This window comes from Brassica oleracea, chromosome C2 (genome assembly GCF_000695525.1).
Source record: "Brassica oleracea var. oleracea cultivar TO1000 chromosome C2, BOL, whole genome shotgun sequence".
Lineage (NCBI taxonomy): Eukaryota > Viridiplantae > Streptophyta > Magnoliopsida > Brassicales > Brassicaceae > Brassica > Brassica oleracea.
The window spans coordinates 29,183,345-29,198,716 of NC_027749.1; the positions used below are offsets into that span (position 1 = coordinate 29,183,345).

General features: G+C 35.8%; 1 protein-coding gene and 1 pseudogene across 1 annotated transcript; one reads left to right on the forward strand and one right to left on the reverse strand.

Annotated features, from left to right (window-relative positions):
- Window positions 1-1,507: 1,507 nt before the first annotated feature.
- LOC106325452 (translocase of chloroplast 159, chloroplastic-like) lies at window positions 1,508-4,502 on the reverse strand. Its single transcript, XM_013763498.1, has 2 exons — window positions 4,386-4,502; window positions 1,508-4,311 (listed from the first exon to the last, which is right to left on the reverse strand). The coding sequence occupies exons 1-2, from the start codon at window positions 4,414-4,416 to the stop codon at window positions 1,598-1,600; spliced, it is 2,745 nt and encodes a 914-aa protein (XP_013618952.1). The 5' UTR covers window positions 4,417-4,502; the 3' UTR covers window positions 1,508-1,597.
- Window positions 4,503-11,841: 7,339 nt separating this feature from the next.
- LOC106323948 lies at window positions 11,842-14,437 on the forward strand (annotated as a pseudogene).
- Window positions 14,438-15,372: the final 935 nt, after the last annotated feature.

Below are 15,372 nucleotides of genomic sequence, written 5' to 3' on the forward strand. Positions count from 1 at the left end.
AAAGCCTCTGGGAGGATGCCGCCACAACTGAGTTCCCCTTTTGCTGCCTCGATGACCCCTGAGCCGACGACATGGTAGAACAAGGCGGCGAAGAACGCGTCGAATGAAGGCTATAACACTTAGAGAGATAAAAGAAGAAGAGAGAGAAAGTACCTTTGATCGCGGAGGAAACTTGAAGAAATGAGAGGGGATCCTCGTATTTATAAGGAAAAGAGAGGGGGGAACTCGAGGCATCATCATTAGGTCTATTCGGGCCTAGATGGGCCTCGAAACTCTCCCCAAAAATCCAGCGGACCCTCGCGACGTTTCAACTTCTCGGTGCATTTAAAAGAGAAAAAGGGGGGGGGAATTCGAGGTGTCGTCATTTAGCCTAAACGGGCCTAAATGGGCCTCGAAACTCTCCCAGATATCCAGCGGACCCTCGCGACGGCTCGGCTTCTCGTCTAAATCGGGCGTCGGTCATCCTAAAATCAGAATAAACCAAAGGTTAATCTAGATATGTCAATCGGGATCTGATTATCCGCGACTAATCGGCCTTCATGCGACACAACGATCAAAAGGAGCGATAAAGCTTCTACTGCTCGCTTCCGAGAAAACGACGCTGTGCGACTCATCGACCAACCGCTCCTACTTTCCGATAGGCCTTCTATTCCCTCAAATCTTCAAACCTTAGAATCCATCACAAGCCAGAAAGCACTTCGCTCACTAATGGACTGGGGGGGACTTACTGTAGAGGATGGATTTGACCATCCCACAAGGCCCGAGGAATAGAAAGGCCTGGCCCGGATTTGGTAGAGCGACGGCTCGATCGATCGGCTCAAGAGTCAGGTCTCTCGGCTTGACTCTTGGGTACTTTTAGTCGATCATCATCGACTGAAGTACATCCAGCTCAGCGGCTGCTCGGACGCCTACGGGCTTCTCGGCCCAGCAGATGAGGCCCACCAAGATGGCGTAAATTAGGTCAAGGACGAGGCATCAGGACGTCTATATAAGGGAAAGGGAAGACAACGAGAGAAGGATCCAAAATCACTGACTTACACTTGGCGGCTAGATTAGGGTTTTCACCTTTGCTTCATCTCGCCGCTAGTTGTACTTTTCCGGTTGCTCATCGAGCCACCGGCTTCCTTTCTGTCGCACTCTCTTCTTTCCCCTTGTAACCGATCGAACGTTTATATTTCCGACCATTAATAAGACGTCTTTGTTTAAACCCACATCTTATTTATTACCGTTTTCCAATTAAACATCATGTTAAAAGATCACCCAGCTTCCTGCATCTGTCAAGAAATTGAATGTCTGAATAATATGTATGACTGATTTACCTATTTTCCAAGTAAAGAACAATAAGATATCTTGAGGAAGATAAGAAATAAATAGTTAGGGTTGGTTAATAGATTCTTCAACGCACCAACCTTCTGCAGCAACTTTTAAGCGAGAATAAAGATATTTTCAGTCAAAAACAAAATACAGAACAATTTCTTGAACATCAAGAAAAAAGGCATGAGTCAATAATACCATGTAAATCATCTCAACAGAACAAGAAGATTACTTAACGCACAAGATTATCATGTATATATATATAGTCTCTTAAAGGTCTTTCTCAGTTGTCTCCTGATCCAACAACCCTCTTGTAGATGGACATGGCAAGAGGAAAAATGGCCATGAAGGCTATCTGCAACTGATCTGAGCTGCTGGTTCTGACTGCGAAACGTCCGGTCCTCTTGGTATCAAGACTTGCAAAAGCTGCTACATTCGTTTGTCTTCCTATAGAGACTTGAGACCGGAGATTCGCTGAGAGGGTTAGATCTTCTTCTTTAGACTTGGTTAGAGACAGCCCCAAAGCAGATTGGTTTTGACCTATTGGGAAATCATCTTCTCTAAGCCTCACCTCGACGTTTGCTTCGTAAGCTGACTCTTCCCGCGACTGCACGGTCCCTGCGTTTCCAGCTAGGACGATCCTTTTCCCGAGCGTGATCTGGTCCTCGAGTTTGACACCAATCGCAACATCCTCACCAAAGAATGTCACAGACCCTCCAAGAGTCGTCTTGTTCTTCCTAAAGTTATTGAATTTGGTATCCCCAACGACCACGTACATAAGCTGATTACTTACACTCCGGACAGTGAGCCCTGCCATGGTGGAACCATTGCCCCCGTGCTTAGCACAAACAGAAGAGTCCAGATGGATATCGAACTCTTCCTTGTCCTTAGTCATTTGAACGGTGATTGCAACAGGAAAACGTTTAGCTATGGCCAGACTATGTTCTGCAATGACACAGTCATATCCACAATCATGGTCCCAGACTTGAGTATCCAACACTGACCTGGTAACGAACTGTGAAGTGGATTCTAGAGAGCGGTAACGATAAGCTGAGTTATCACTGTCAAATGAAGGTGGCAATACCATATCTGGTAATGTAACTGGAGCCCCATTGTTCTCTGGATCCACTTCTTCTCCATATACAGTACTCTTCTTTCCATATTTCTTCAAGCCCTCTCTCCATTGCTTCTTCTGCAGGAGCTTTACACGGTAATCATACTCCTCGAAATACGCCTTTCTCAGTTCCTTTGAGAGTTTTGTAAGCTGAGTTCTCCGGATAGGCTGAAACGGTGGAAGCTGGTCATACTCATCCTCATCCTCAGAGTCAGACACATCATCAACTTCACCACCTTGGTCTGAAGGATGTGAACGGGACGGCAACAGCCAAGACAACAAGCTAGGGAGAGACAGCTTGGGCCAAAGAGATCCAAAAACGTTGCGGTAGTTCAGTGGCGGTTCTTCTCGAGGCTTCATCAGATAAACTGCTTCGGACAAAACTTTGATAGAGTAGCACAAAAGCATCAGCTCAGATTTCCAAACTTGGCCGTTTGGGAGAACTTTTTCCCCTGCTCGGTTCTTCCTGCACAAAAGATGATTCTCAACTAGATAAACTGGAGGCGTGTAAACCAAACCAACGGCTTGTGAAATCGAACGCTGAACAATGTAGGAGCGTGCCGATACAAACTCCTCATACTTCAAAGGAGTGCCGGATGGGTCATCGGGAGGAGCTGAAGCAGAATGAGTCAGTATCACTATGGCGTTCTCCCATATGGATGGACCAAGAGAATCAGTGATTGTTCTTAGCAAAGGAAGATTGTTCTGAGCATCATCAAGACGATCAACGTAAAGAACAATATCAGGTGGGAACTTCTTCATTACCTTCTTCACGGAGGACAACATTTTGGTATTACCAATTTGATCCATGGCAGAAGTTTTTAAGCCCGGCGTATCGATGATTGTGATCTTGACACCACCGTCCACTGTTCTAGAAACTTCTTTGACTGAAGTGGTGGAAGGTCCAAACGCATCAATGGATACAGTCTGATGGCCCAAGATGGAGTTTATAGTGGCACTTTTTCCCACACCGGACTTTCCAAGGACCAGTATGTTTAGAGAGAAGTTTAATTCTTCAGACTGATCCATAGCCATCTTCTTTGCAGCGTCAAGACTGAATGAAGACTGACTATTAGCAAGAAGTGAAAGCTTGTAACGAACCTGCTCTGCTATTGAATCTTTCACTGACTTCCCCAGCCTATGCACAAGACGCAGATATTTCACACGCAAACTTTGCAGTTTTTCCAGCTTATGTTTCTCTTCCTCGCTCAAGTTACTCTCACTCCCGCCGTCCATTCCGACTTTTAGACTGGGGAACATGTTGGTGCGATTTAGACGTGATCTCACAAGTCTTAAAGATGAGCCCAATCCAGCTGGAGGTTCTGTTCCATCTTGAGATGTTATGGTAGAATGAAGATCATCTGAAGTTCCACCAGTGGCCGCCTTTAAAAACGTAGCCAAAGCTGCAGTATCAAACTCCTCCTCATCTACAATATTGGTGTCTGCTTCCTCGTCAGAATCTGTGGAAATGTAGCCATCAAACCTATATCCTTGATAGCTATGAACATTTGTTACACTGGAATGTGCATCATCCAAGAGCTGTTCTCCAGACCTATCAACCCCCATGACACGTTCTCCTGAAGATCCTTGGCTGCAAAACTCACTTGCAGAAACAATATCCACAAGTGGCTCTGATGTTTCCTTACCTACCGACTCTAAATCTCTACCATATGCAGCAGTCAGATCATCATCATGTTCCTCACGCACAGAATCTGTAGAAGTAATCTCCTCTTTTACAGTATGATCTTCTTCATCATGGACTTTACCACTAACCAAACTCATATCCTCAGATTCCAAAGACTCACACAAGTTATCGAAACCCTTAACAATAATCAAACTGCCACGCTCGTCACCACCGGCGACAAAGGAAGCCCATATTCGTCCTGTAAAAAGTTGAAAATCTCTTTGCTATCAAATATTCCATAAGCAAAGAACTAAAAGATAAAGAGAACCTAACTGCCTAGAAGTGTCAAACGAAGCTTGATCATCTGGTCTTAGCATCGTCGCTGCTACTACACAAAACTTGAGGAGAACGTCTTTGTCTATGATTGGTTACCCTTAGATAACAATCCACACTCGAGAGTTTAATTAGGTTTGGAGTTACCCTTTGTCTACGAAGCCAAGGACTTTATGAAATAGACTAAACCGAATCCAAATATCCGAACTTAACCAGACCCGATAAAATCAATCTGAACTGACACAAATGCCGAGCAGATTTTATTTTATGGTATTTCTGGTTATGGATTTATCCGAACCCGAATGAATATCCCAAAATCCTAAAAATTCAAAATTCCAAAAAGAACTTGTACCAAATTTGATATCAATCACTGATATGTAACCAAAATACACTAAGATATTACTGAGACTTAAAATAATTATATATTACAAAATTAAGTTTAATATATATTTTGGTATTTGGTCAGTATTAATGTTTTTATGTTTTAACAATTGCATTTGAAAGTTCAAATATGAATAAGTTTGATTCTCAAGTTTAAACAATGTTTTTTCTTAAAATAAAAATAGTGTTTCTTGAGTTTATAGAGTTGGTAATTGTTAATTTTAATTTCTTTATTTTTTTTGTTATGTATGATTCTTGTTCGTACAAAGCTTTGGTTTGTCATGATATATCTGATGTTGTCACGTATAGTTCAAAGAAGAATCTTGTATGGTTGATAGACGAGTCGCCACGTACACAAATTTATTGGAAATATATTGAGTTTAATCAAGTATAAATCAATATTTTTGAAATCGATAACCCGATTAATATCTGCAACTGAAACTATTTCGGGTTCAACATGATTTTGGACATGTAACTAAACCCAAACTGAACCCAATTACACCTTAATTGAATTGACAAAACCTTAACTGAATCTGACCCAGAAGTTTTATAATATTTATTTGAATGAGACTGAAATTCATGAATCTGAAAACCGAAACTCGAATGAATCCGAACCGAAACCCGATTGGAACCCTAATTACCCAGCCCTAATAGGCCTTTTTCATCCTCTCTCTTTTCTGAAATGTTTGTCTTACCCTCGGCGTTCGTTGGTGTAACGTTCATATATCAGGGTAGTTTAGTCTTACATTTCTTGTTTTCTATAAGAGCAAACAAAACCTTAACTTTGGAAAATATTAATTTTTAACAAAAACCAATATATTTGCTTTATATTATATCTTATTTTGATAAATTTAGTAATGAATTGTGATATTTTTTTCTATTCTGATAAATTTAGTTATTAGTTGGGAATTTTTTTCCCATAAGTATTTAGATATATATATATATATATATATATAAAACAATGTTATGGCAGATGTGAGAAGAAAAAAAATAACAGATTGATTAAGTATAATGCAAGATATATAGATTTAACTTGATTCACTAAAAGTACTATTTCCACGAGCAAAAAAGTATTTTATTAGATAGATGCTGCTTTTTAAAGTACAATTTTGTGTTATAGAATAGAGTTTTAAACTCACATATATACAGAGATTTTTCTGTCTAATTATTTTTATTTCCCGGATTTTGGAAGAGATCGACTGATCCATGTCGAGCGGATTGGCCGATCCATGTCGAGCGGATTGACCGATCCATGCCGGATGTTGGCAAGGATCAAATGATCCATCACTACCGGAACAATGTCTGCCAAACTGCCTTAAAAAATATGCAAATAGTCACATGGTATCGACTGATCTTGACAACTGGATCGGCCATACATATTCAAGGTATATTATGAAAAATCTCCTCTTTGACTTGAATCATATAAAACTGATGTACCATAATGCACTTCTTCTCGCCTAGAAATATATTTACCATACTCTCTTTTTTCCATAGATGTTTCGTTGAACCAGACGCCAGACGCCATTTACCCTCATTTGGGTCAAATGCAATTTCGAGCCATATGCCCATCATATGTCCATATGATCCTAAAGCGCTAAACTAACAGCTTGAGAAGTTTAGAAAATCCAAACAATGCTTAAACTTGCTTCGAGGAATTGGCTTAGGCCTCGATTGGTACATCTGATGGTAAAGTAATAGCAGTATGCTCTAAAAGCAGTATGCTCTAGAAGCAGTATGCTCTCATTAAAGTTTTTAATAAAATGATTGGTATAGCAGTAGCAGTATACAGTTTTAAAATTATCATAAAAGTTAATATATAATAGATTTATTTTAAAATAATATAAATTAAATTGTAATATATATTAATAATATATTTTTATTAAAAAAATAACGAATCATATTTAATTATATAAATTAAATTAAAATTTAGATGTGAAATATTATTATTTTAAAAAATAAATTTAATATTTATTTAAAAATATAGAATTTTTTTTTTTGGATATAAAAAATATTTTTTGAAATTATAAAATAAAATAAATAAATTATATATAATTTATATAGGGGAAATTGCCAAAAATGACTCAAAACTTGATTTTGAATACAAAACTGTATCCCAAATTGAATCAAATACAAAAGTAGCCCAAAAGGCTAGTGAAATTACAACGACCTCCTTATGACTAAACAAAAAACATATATTGAGTTTTACTATTATAACCCTCCGCATGAGAATACTTACAAAGAAGTCTTCTCTGAGGACACTTCTTTGTAAGTCTTCTCGTTCAGTAGATCTTAAAAATAATTTAAATTTTTTATAAAAAATATTTTGATGGGAAAAAAATTGAAATCATGTAATAATAAACATTTCTAAATGATGTAAATTTATTTTTACTAAAATTGAATTATTTTCAACATAGATGAATGAAAATAGATTAACTCATGATAGTCTTTGGTTTAGAGTGAAAATAGATTAACTCATGATAGATTTTGAAATCTTATATTTTGTTTTTTAAAATTTTTTTGACCTATATGTATTTAGTGACTATCTAATAACTTGATTTAAACATTTTCTAAGTATCTTATAAGTTTAAGGAAGTGTTATTTTGTTTAGTTATTTGATTATAGGGTCTGGAAGTCTTCTGACATATCTCACCTAAATTTTAGTAGAATTTAGGGTTGCCGCCTAAATTTTTAGAAGAATTTAGTTTTTCCGCCTAAATCGATGTCTTCCAGAAGTCGTCTAGAAGTTTTCTACGGGAAGTCTTCTCATGTATTAGATCTTAAAAGTAATTAATAAATTTTGTAAAAAGTATTTTGAAAGAGAAAAAAATCAAAATCATGTATTAATAAACATTTCTAAATGATGAAAATTTAGTTTTACTAAAATTATATTATTTTTGACATAGATGAATGGATGTAGATTGAGTCATGATAGCCTTCGGTTTAGAGTTTGGTAACATATGTTATAGTATTGTTGGTATTTTTAGGACTAGATTTTGAAATATTATATTTTTAATTCTTTTTTAGTTTTACATATATGTGTTTGGTGACTATCTAATTACTTGATTTAAACACTTTCTAAGTTTCTCTTAAGTTTAAGGAAGTGTTTTTTCTTAGTTATTTGATTATAGGGTCTGGAAGACTCCGAGAAGACTTTGGTTTAGGGTTTAGTAACATATGTTATAGTATAGTTTGTATTTAGGGTTTAATTTTAGAATCTTAACTTTAAAAAAAAATTGACATACATGTGTTTAGTTTTGTGTATATTAAACGCTTTATAAGTTTGATTTTATGTTTAATGATTTGTTTTTTGCTATCTAGTTAGTTATTTTATTAGGTTGCCGTTTGAAAAATTTCTAGAAGACTTCCAGAAGACTTGTTGGGAAGTCTTCTGACATATTTCCGCCTAAATTTAAGTAGAATTTAGGTTTTCCGCCTAAAACGAAGTCTTACAAAAATCTTCTAGAATGTATTTGATTTTAAGGTCTAGAAGACTTCACAAGAAGGACTTCCCAAGAAGTCTTCTGTGTCGAAAATATTTAACCTAATTGGAAATTTTGTCTCCATATATAAAGAAAATTTAAACATTCTCTTTCTTCCTCTCAAATGGCTGCAGCAAAAATGTAATGTTTCTCACTCTAAAACTCTCCAATCTCTCTCTAATCTCTTTGGACATCAAAACACCAAACTTTAAATTCATTTCTTATTTTTTCTTATGTCTTCTCACTAATTTATCTTCTTTTTGCAAATTTGTCATTACATGGTTCTGATCTTTCACTCATTCAAAGGTATATCTATAAATTTTGGATATGTATTATTTTGTGTTTTATATATTAGATTCTAAAATGCTATAGGTTCAACTTAATGTGTCTGTTTCGTTTATTATTTAATCATAAAATTATATTTTTGAAGTTTTTCTCAGTTTTGAAGTCATTTGAATGTTTTTGAATTTTCAGGTTTTTCATATCTGAGACAGACTTTAAAAGACTTCTCAGAAGACTCTCGGAAGACTTCTCAGAATACTTTAGGCAAGTCTTCTAATGCATTTTATGCTAGAAGACTGCCCACGAAGTCTTCAGGAAGTTTTCTGCCCAAAGTGGTACAAATTTTGGATATGTATTTTCTGTGTGTTTATATCTTAGATTCTAGAAAGTTATAGATTCAACCTAATTTGATTGTTTTGTTTATTATTTAAGCATAAAAAAATTATTTTTGATGCTTTCTCTGTTTCGAGGACATTTGAATGTTTTTGAATATGCAGATTTTTCAGATCTGGGTCAGACTTTGGAAAAATTCTCAGAAAACTCTTGGAAGACTCTCGGAAGACTTCTTGGGAAATCTGCTAATGCATTTTATGCAATAAAAGTTCCCACGAAGTCTTCAGGAAGTATTCTGCCCAAAGTGATACAAATTTTTGATATGTATTTTGTGTGTTTATATATTTGATTCTAAAAAGTTATAGATTCAACCTAATGTGAATGCTTTTGTATATGCATATTTTTCAGACCTGAGTCAGTCTTTAGAAGACTTATCAGAAGACTCTTAAAAGACTCTTGAAAGACTCTTGGAAGACTTTTGAAATACTTCTTGGGAAGTTTTCTAATGTATTCTATGCTAGACGACTTCCCGCGAAATCTTCGGGAAGTCTTCTGAAATCATATGCCCAAGGTGGTACAAAGGAATGATGTCAAATGGAGTCCAAACTTATCTATGTTGATGAATTATATCTAGCTCCATGTGTAATAGTTTTGTTTATTGTCTGTTTTATGAATTGTACGTGTATTATTTTAGTTGTGAATTTTTTTTGTAAACTTGAAGAGATGTTAATCAAAAGAATTTGGTATATATGTTCATGTTTTTCCCAAAGTACTTGACATTATTGAAGTTATTGATACAACATACCAAAAAAATTTTTAAACCATTCTACCCACTCATAACAAAACACAATAATACAAAAACTTAGTCAAATTTACTAAAACTAAGAGAGAATATTTCATAAGAAAACTTAGTCAAATTCATCAAAGATAAAACTTGAATTTTAATTGAAAGAGAAATTTTAAATCTCATGTAAGTTCTTAAGAAGTCTTCTCGGATTAGCTAGAAACATTAGTAAACATAACTATTTGAAATCTCATAATTATCACCAAATAAGTTATAAATTTTATGTAGGAGCCCCAATATTAACTAATACACATGAATTAATAAGAGAATATTAAAAAATCATTTTAATTGTAGAGAAAATGAAAGTTTATTAAACATTGACCTAGAAGACTTCTACGGAGGTCTTCTCCGAGAAGACTTCTCCGAGAAGACTTCTCTATTTATGTCATTTTTGCAATTGCAAATTTACGAAGGAAGACTTCTTAAGAAGTCTTCCCTACAGGAGACATCTTGAGAAGTCTTCCTTTGTAAATATTGGCTTAATTTTGAATTTGAAATATTCTCGAAAAAGCCAGAGAAGACTTCTCGAGAAGTCTTCTCGGATAAACAAGTTAGTTTTGCAATTGACTGAAGTTTGTCAGAAACTTGACCTTTTATAGAAGACTTCTCGGGAAGTCTTCTCGGCAGAAACTTGACTTTTTATAGAAGACTTCTCGGGTAAAGAAGTCTTCTCAATGTCGTAAGAAGTCTACCTGGAATACTTTTGCAATTGACTTCCGTCAGAAGACTTTTATAGAAGTCTTCTCTCGTAACCAAAGGTTTGACCAAAACCCGGAATAAAATTTGAGAAGATTTCTAAAGAAGTCTTCTTCAAGAAGACTTCTTAAGAATTCTTCTCATTAATATTAAATGTTTCACTATTATTTTTCAATTGCAAAAGTAACCCACACAGACTTCTTGCGACAGTGAGAAGACTTTGAGAAAACTTTCAGAAAACTTCTATAGAAGTTTTTTCCGAGAAGACTTCCCGAGAAGTCTTCTATAAAAAGTCAAAATTTTGACAAACTTCGGTCAATTGCAAAACTAACCTATTTATCCGAGAAGACTTCTCGAGAAGTCTACCAGGAATACTTTTGCAATTGACTGTATTTGATTTTTCTAGAGAATATTTTAAGTCTTCTCGAGAAGTCTTCTCTTGGATTTTCGGGTTTTTTTTCTTAATAAAGGAAAGTTAGAAGACTTCTAGGGTTTAGGGTTTAGGGTTTAGGGTTTAGGGTTTAGGGAAGTCTTCTTGATGGAGAACACATTTAGCGAAGTCTTCTGAAAGTCTTCCCGAAGTCTTCTGAAAGTCTTCCCGAAGTTTTCTGAAAGTCTTCCCGAAGTTTTCTGAAAGTCTTCCCGAAGTCTTCTGAAAGTCTTCGCGAACAGATCTGAGAAAAAAATAATAATTTCATATCTTGAGCCTCTGAGATTACTTGTTTTGCTTCTCCAACTACCCAGAACTTCACTGCAAAAGCTACCAAGTCGTTAATGACCACGAATCATGAGCTTCAATGTCTCTATGAACCTTACAAAGCTTGGAATCAAAATCTTAGTTTTTTTGGATGAATTTGAAGAGAGAGTGAAACAGATATGATTTGTGTGCATAAGTAATGAGATATGAAGAGTAAAAATCGAACCTTTGGTGCATTAAGAGCTTCAAATTGGCTGTTCATGGTGGTTAGTGTATTGATGGCAATGACAATATTGTAAATACTTTGTGAAGATGAGGATGATAAAAGTAAAAGAATCATTTGCAAAAAAAAAAAAGAAAAAAAAAATATAATGACATTTTCGTGAATAACTCAAACTTCTAGGGTGAATAGGAAAAAAAAGTTTCAAAAAAAGCATGAGTTATTTTTGTGTTTGACTTGAAATTTTATGTCATATTTGAAAAAAACCTATTTATATATAAATTATCATTATTTATTTATTGGTAGAGCAGTAAATGATTCATATATAATATTATCATAAAAATTAATATATGATATATAATTTATTTATTTCTAAATAATATAGATATGCTTATTTTATAATATAAAAATATATATTATGTTATGTTTTGTTAATAAAAATAATGAATTATGTGTGTAACTATATAAATTATGTGTGTAATTATATAAACCTAGACGAGCGTGCTAAGTGGGCTCACACTAACATGGGTAATGTCACGGGGCGCAACGGGGACGTTGCGTTCTTTGAGGGGATGAATCGTAACATCCCGGTTTGTGATATATTTTAGAAGACTTAAGATAATTGATTTGGTTACATATGTGTTATTAGGACGAAAGCAGTCCAATTTCACCCATTATTGGCAAAAAATTCAAATTATTTGAATTAGTTAATGTGCTATTTAATATGACGAAAATTTTGTAATATTTTAAATAGAATTGATAATGTAAAGAAATTATAGAAAGAAGCTTCTTCATTATACATACAATAGAAATTCTATAAATTGATATTCGATAAACTAATGAACACGATAAATTACTAAATTTTTATCGGTACATAGGTGGACAAGTTCAAAATTGGACAAGTTCAAAATATAATATAAATCGACAAAATAATATTTTTTAGGAAATTCTGTATAAATATATGCTCCACTAAAATCATAAATTAATAAGTTATGTATGCAGTTTATATAAATACTAGTATTACCTCCCGTGCTTTGCACGGGTAAATTCCTATCTTCTAAATTATTTGATCATAAAATTATAATGAGTATTAAAATAAATTATTTTCTTAGTTACATATTTTCTAAATCTGGACAACATATTGATATATAAATTTAGAAATACATGCATTTAGTTTTTGTGATTTTGTTTTGAAAAAGGAATACGTCATACATGTTGGAAAGCTTGTTTGAATTAAAAGTTGGGCGAATACATGTTGAAAAAGGAATATGTCCTGTATGTTATTGTCAGTAATGTGCTCTCCCAGATGTTGAATAGAGCAGTGGAAAGGTGTGAAATTGGGTATCACCCGAGGTGCAAAGATGTCAAGCTGTCTCACCACAGTTTTGCAGACGATATTATGGTGTTTACGGATGGGTCTCCACAGTCTCTAAGTGGTACACTAAGGGTGTTTGATGATTTCGCAAAGATGTTAGGGCTGAACATTAACATCGCAAAGTCTACCTTGTATGCAGGGGGAACGGGAAAAATATTATTGAGTAGGAGGCTGCGGCCATTGGACTCTCGGTATCTACGTTACCTGCAAAGTACATTGGGTTGCCTCTTACTACAAAGACCATGACCTGACAGGATTATGAACCTTTGGTGGAGAAAATCAAACAGCGGTTCCAAAATTGGACGTGCAAGTCCCTGTCCTTTGCGGGTCGACTACAGCTCGTCCAGTCTGTCATTTATATCACATCAAACTTTTGGAGCTCTACTTTCAGTATCCCTAAAGGCTGTCTAGATAAGATTGAGAGTATGTGCTCTGCTTTTCTATGGAGTGGCTCCCCAAACTGTCATGGGAAGGCGAAAGTATTGTGGGAAGATGTGTGTATGCCGCGAGATGAAGGAGGGCTTGGTCTAAGACGTCTCTCAGATATTTCCAAGGTTTTTTCTTTGAAGCTCATTTGGAAGTTGTTTACTACATCAGGGTCTCTCTGGGTAGCTTAGGTGCGCCAAAACTTATGGAGTAATGGCTCATTTTGGGATATAAGTGAATCAACTAAGGGCTCTTGGGTGTGGAGGAAGCTCCTCAGGATGATGCCTCTAGCTTCCCAATTCATCAGAGTGCAAATTAGTAATGGGCGGAGTACCTTATTCTGGCTGGACCAGTGGCTTCCTCTTGGTCGATTGATCGACATGGTTGGAGATGCTGAGCCACATAGGTTGGGAGTCGGATGTTATGCAAAGTTTGCTGATGTCGCAAATGAGTCGGGATGGCAATTTAGAAGATGTCGAGACCCAAATCTACAGAAAATAATATTGAGTATTAGTGGTGTACAACCTCCTGTTGATGGTAGTGCTGAGGATAATGTTCTATGGCGATCGGGGACAGATCTCTATGACTGCAGGTTGTCAAAGGAAGAAGAAGGAGAGAGTGTGGATCCAACACTCTTTAAGAGTTTCGTTGGAAGTCTACGTTACCTAACTTGCACAAGGCCTGACATCCTACACGCAGTTGGAGTTGTGAGTCGATACATGGAGCATCCAACAACAACTAACTACAAGGCAGCTAAGAGGATCCTATGCTATATCAAAGGTACAATCAACTTTGATTTGTACTACTCTATTTCTGACGATTACAAGCTTGTTGGATATAGCGATAGCGATTGGGGTGGAGACATAGATGACCGGAAAAGCACAAGTGGCTTTGTGCTTTTCATTAGAGAAACCACTTTCACATGGATGTCAAAGAAGCAACCGATTGTCACCCTTTCTACTTGTGAAGCGGAGTATGTGGCAGCTACTTCATGTGTTTGCGATGCTATTTGGTTACGAAACTTGCTATAGGAGTTGAACCTACCACAAGAGGAGCCAACGAAGATATTTGTGGATAACAAGTTGGTAATAGCATTGGCGAAGAATCCAGTCTTCCATGATCGGAGTAAGCACATCGATACTCGTTATCACTACATTAGAGAATGTGTTACCAAGATGGATGTGCAATTGGAGTTTGTGAAGACAAATGATCAAGTAGCTGATATCTTCACCAAGCCACTCAAACGAGAAAACTTTATCAAGAGGAGGAGCTTACTCGGAGTAAACAGATCAAGTTTAAGAAGGTGTGTTGAAAGTTAAACTTGATTTGGATCACATTATTGGGCTAACAAGTCACTAATCATGTTTAGCCCAAACTTAGCCCAATATCTAGAATTATCCTCCACCTCCTTAAGATAAAAATCTAAATATTTTCATAGAACTATCTAGATAATTAGGATAAAATTATTTAAATATTTAAGTAGAATTATCTACATTTAGTATTATAATATTTGAAATATTTTGTACTTTAGAGACTATAAGTACCTCCAATCCCCCTTTCATTTTGTAATGATCCAAATTTGTAAGAAACTTTCAACTAATAATAAATTCTCTTCTAAGTTATAAAAAGCTTTTTTCTTCACAAAGTTTATCTCTCTTCAAATACTTAAACATTTTCTTCGTCTTAACAAAGTTTTTCATTCCAACACTGTGACCAGTGGGGTTCTTGTCTGCTCTAGAGGTTCAAGAAACCCCCATAGGTTCTCTTTGGGGGGTAGGCGTTTCAAGTGGAGTGGTGGTGTCGTATGGGAAACGACCCTTCCTCCTTTCTCGGCTGTGCGTGTGGTGTTTAGTTCTTCCCAGCACCGGAGGATCTCCTTGGGTCTGCTTCGGTGGACCTAACTTTTTTTCTATTTCAGATAACTCTCTCTCTGCGTTTTGAGAATAGCCGCTTTCCAGGTCTGCTTCTTGCATTCGGTTCAAGATGGAACTCTCTCTCCTCCTGTTGAGGGTGGATTTACATCCTCCCCCAAGGCCCATTAGACAATAAACTAGGCTCATTTTACTATGAAACCCTAGCTTCTTCCTTGTATAAATAGAGATACACTTCTCTTTATCAAGAGATCTTCTCTTCTTCCATTTTACGCATTGAACACTTCTTACAAAGAGTTTATGAATTCTTAGATTTAATTTACACTTGTAATCATACATGTAATACAATCTTTGATCAATAAACTCTTTTTGACGTTCATTTT

Coding starts and splice junctions, on each gene's coding strand:
- LOC106325452 (XM_013763498.1), bottom strand. CDS start 4,416: ATGATCAAGCTTCGTTTGACACTTCTAGGCA. Junction 4,312..4,385: donor TCGTTTGACACTTCTAGGCA/GTTAGGTTCTCT, acceptor AACTTTTTACAG/GACGAATATGGGCTTCCTTT.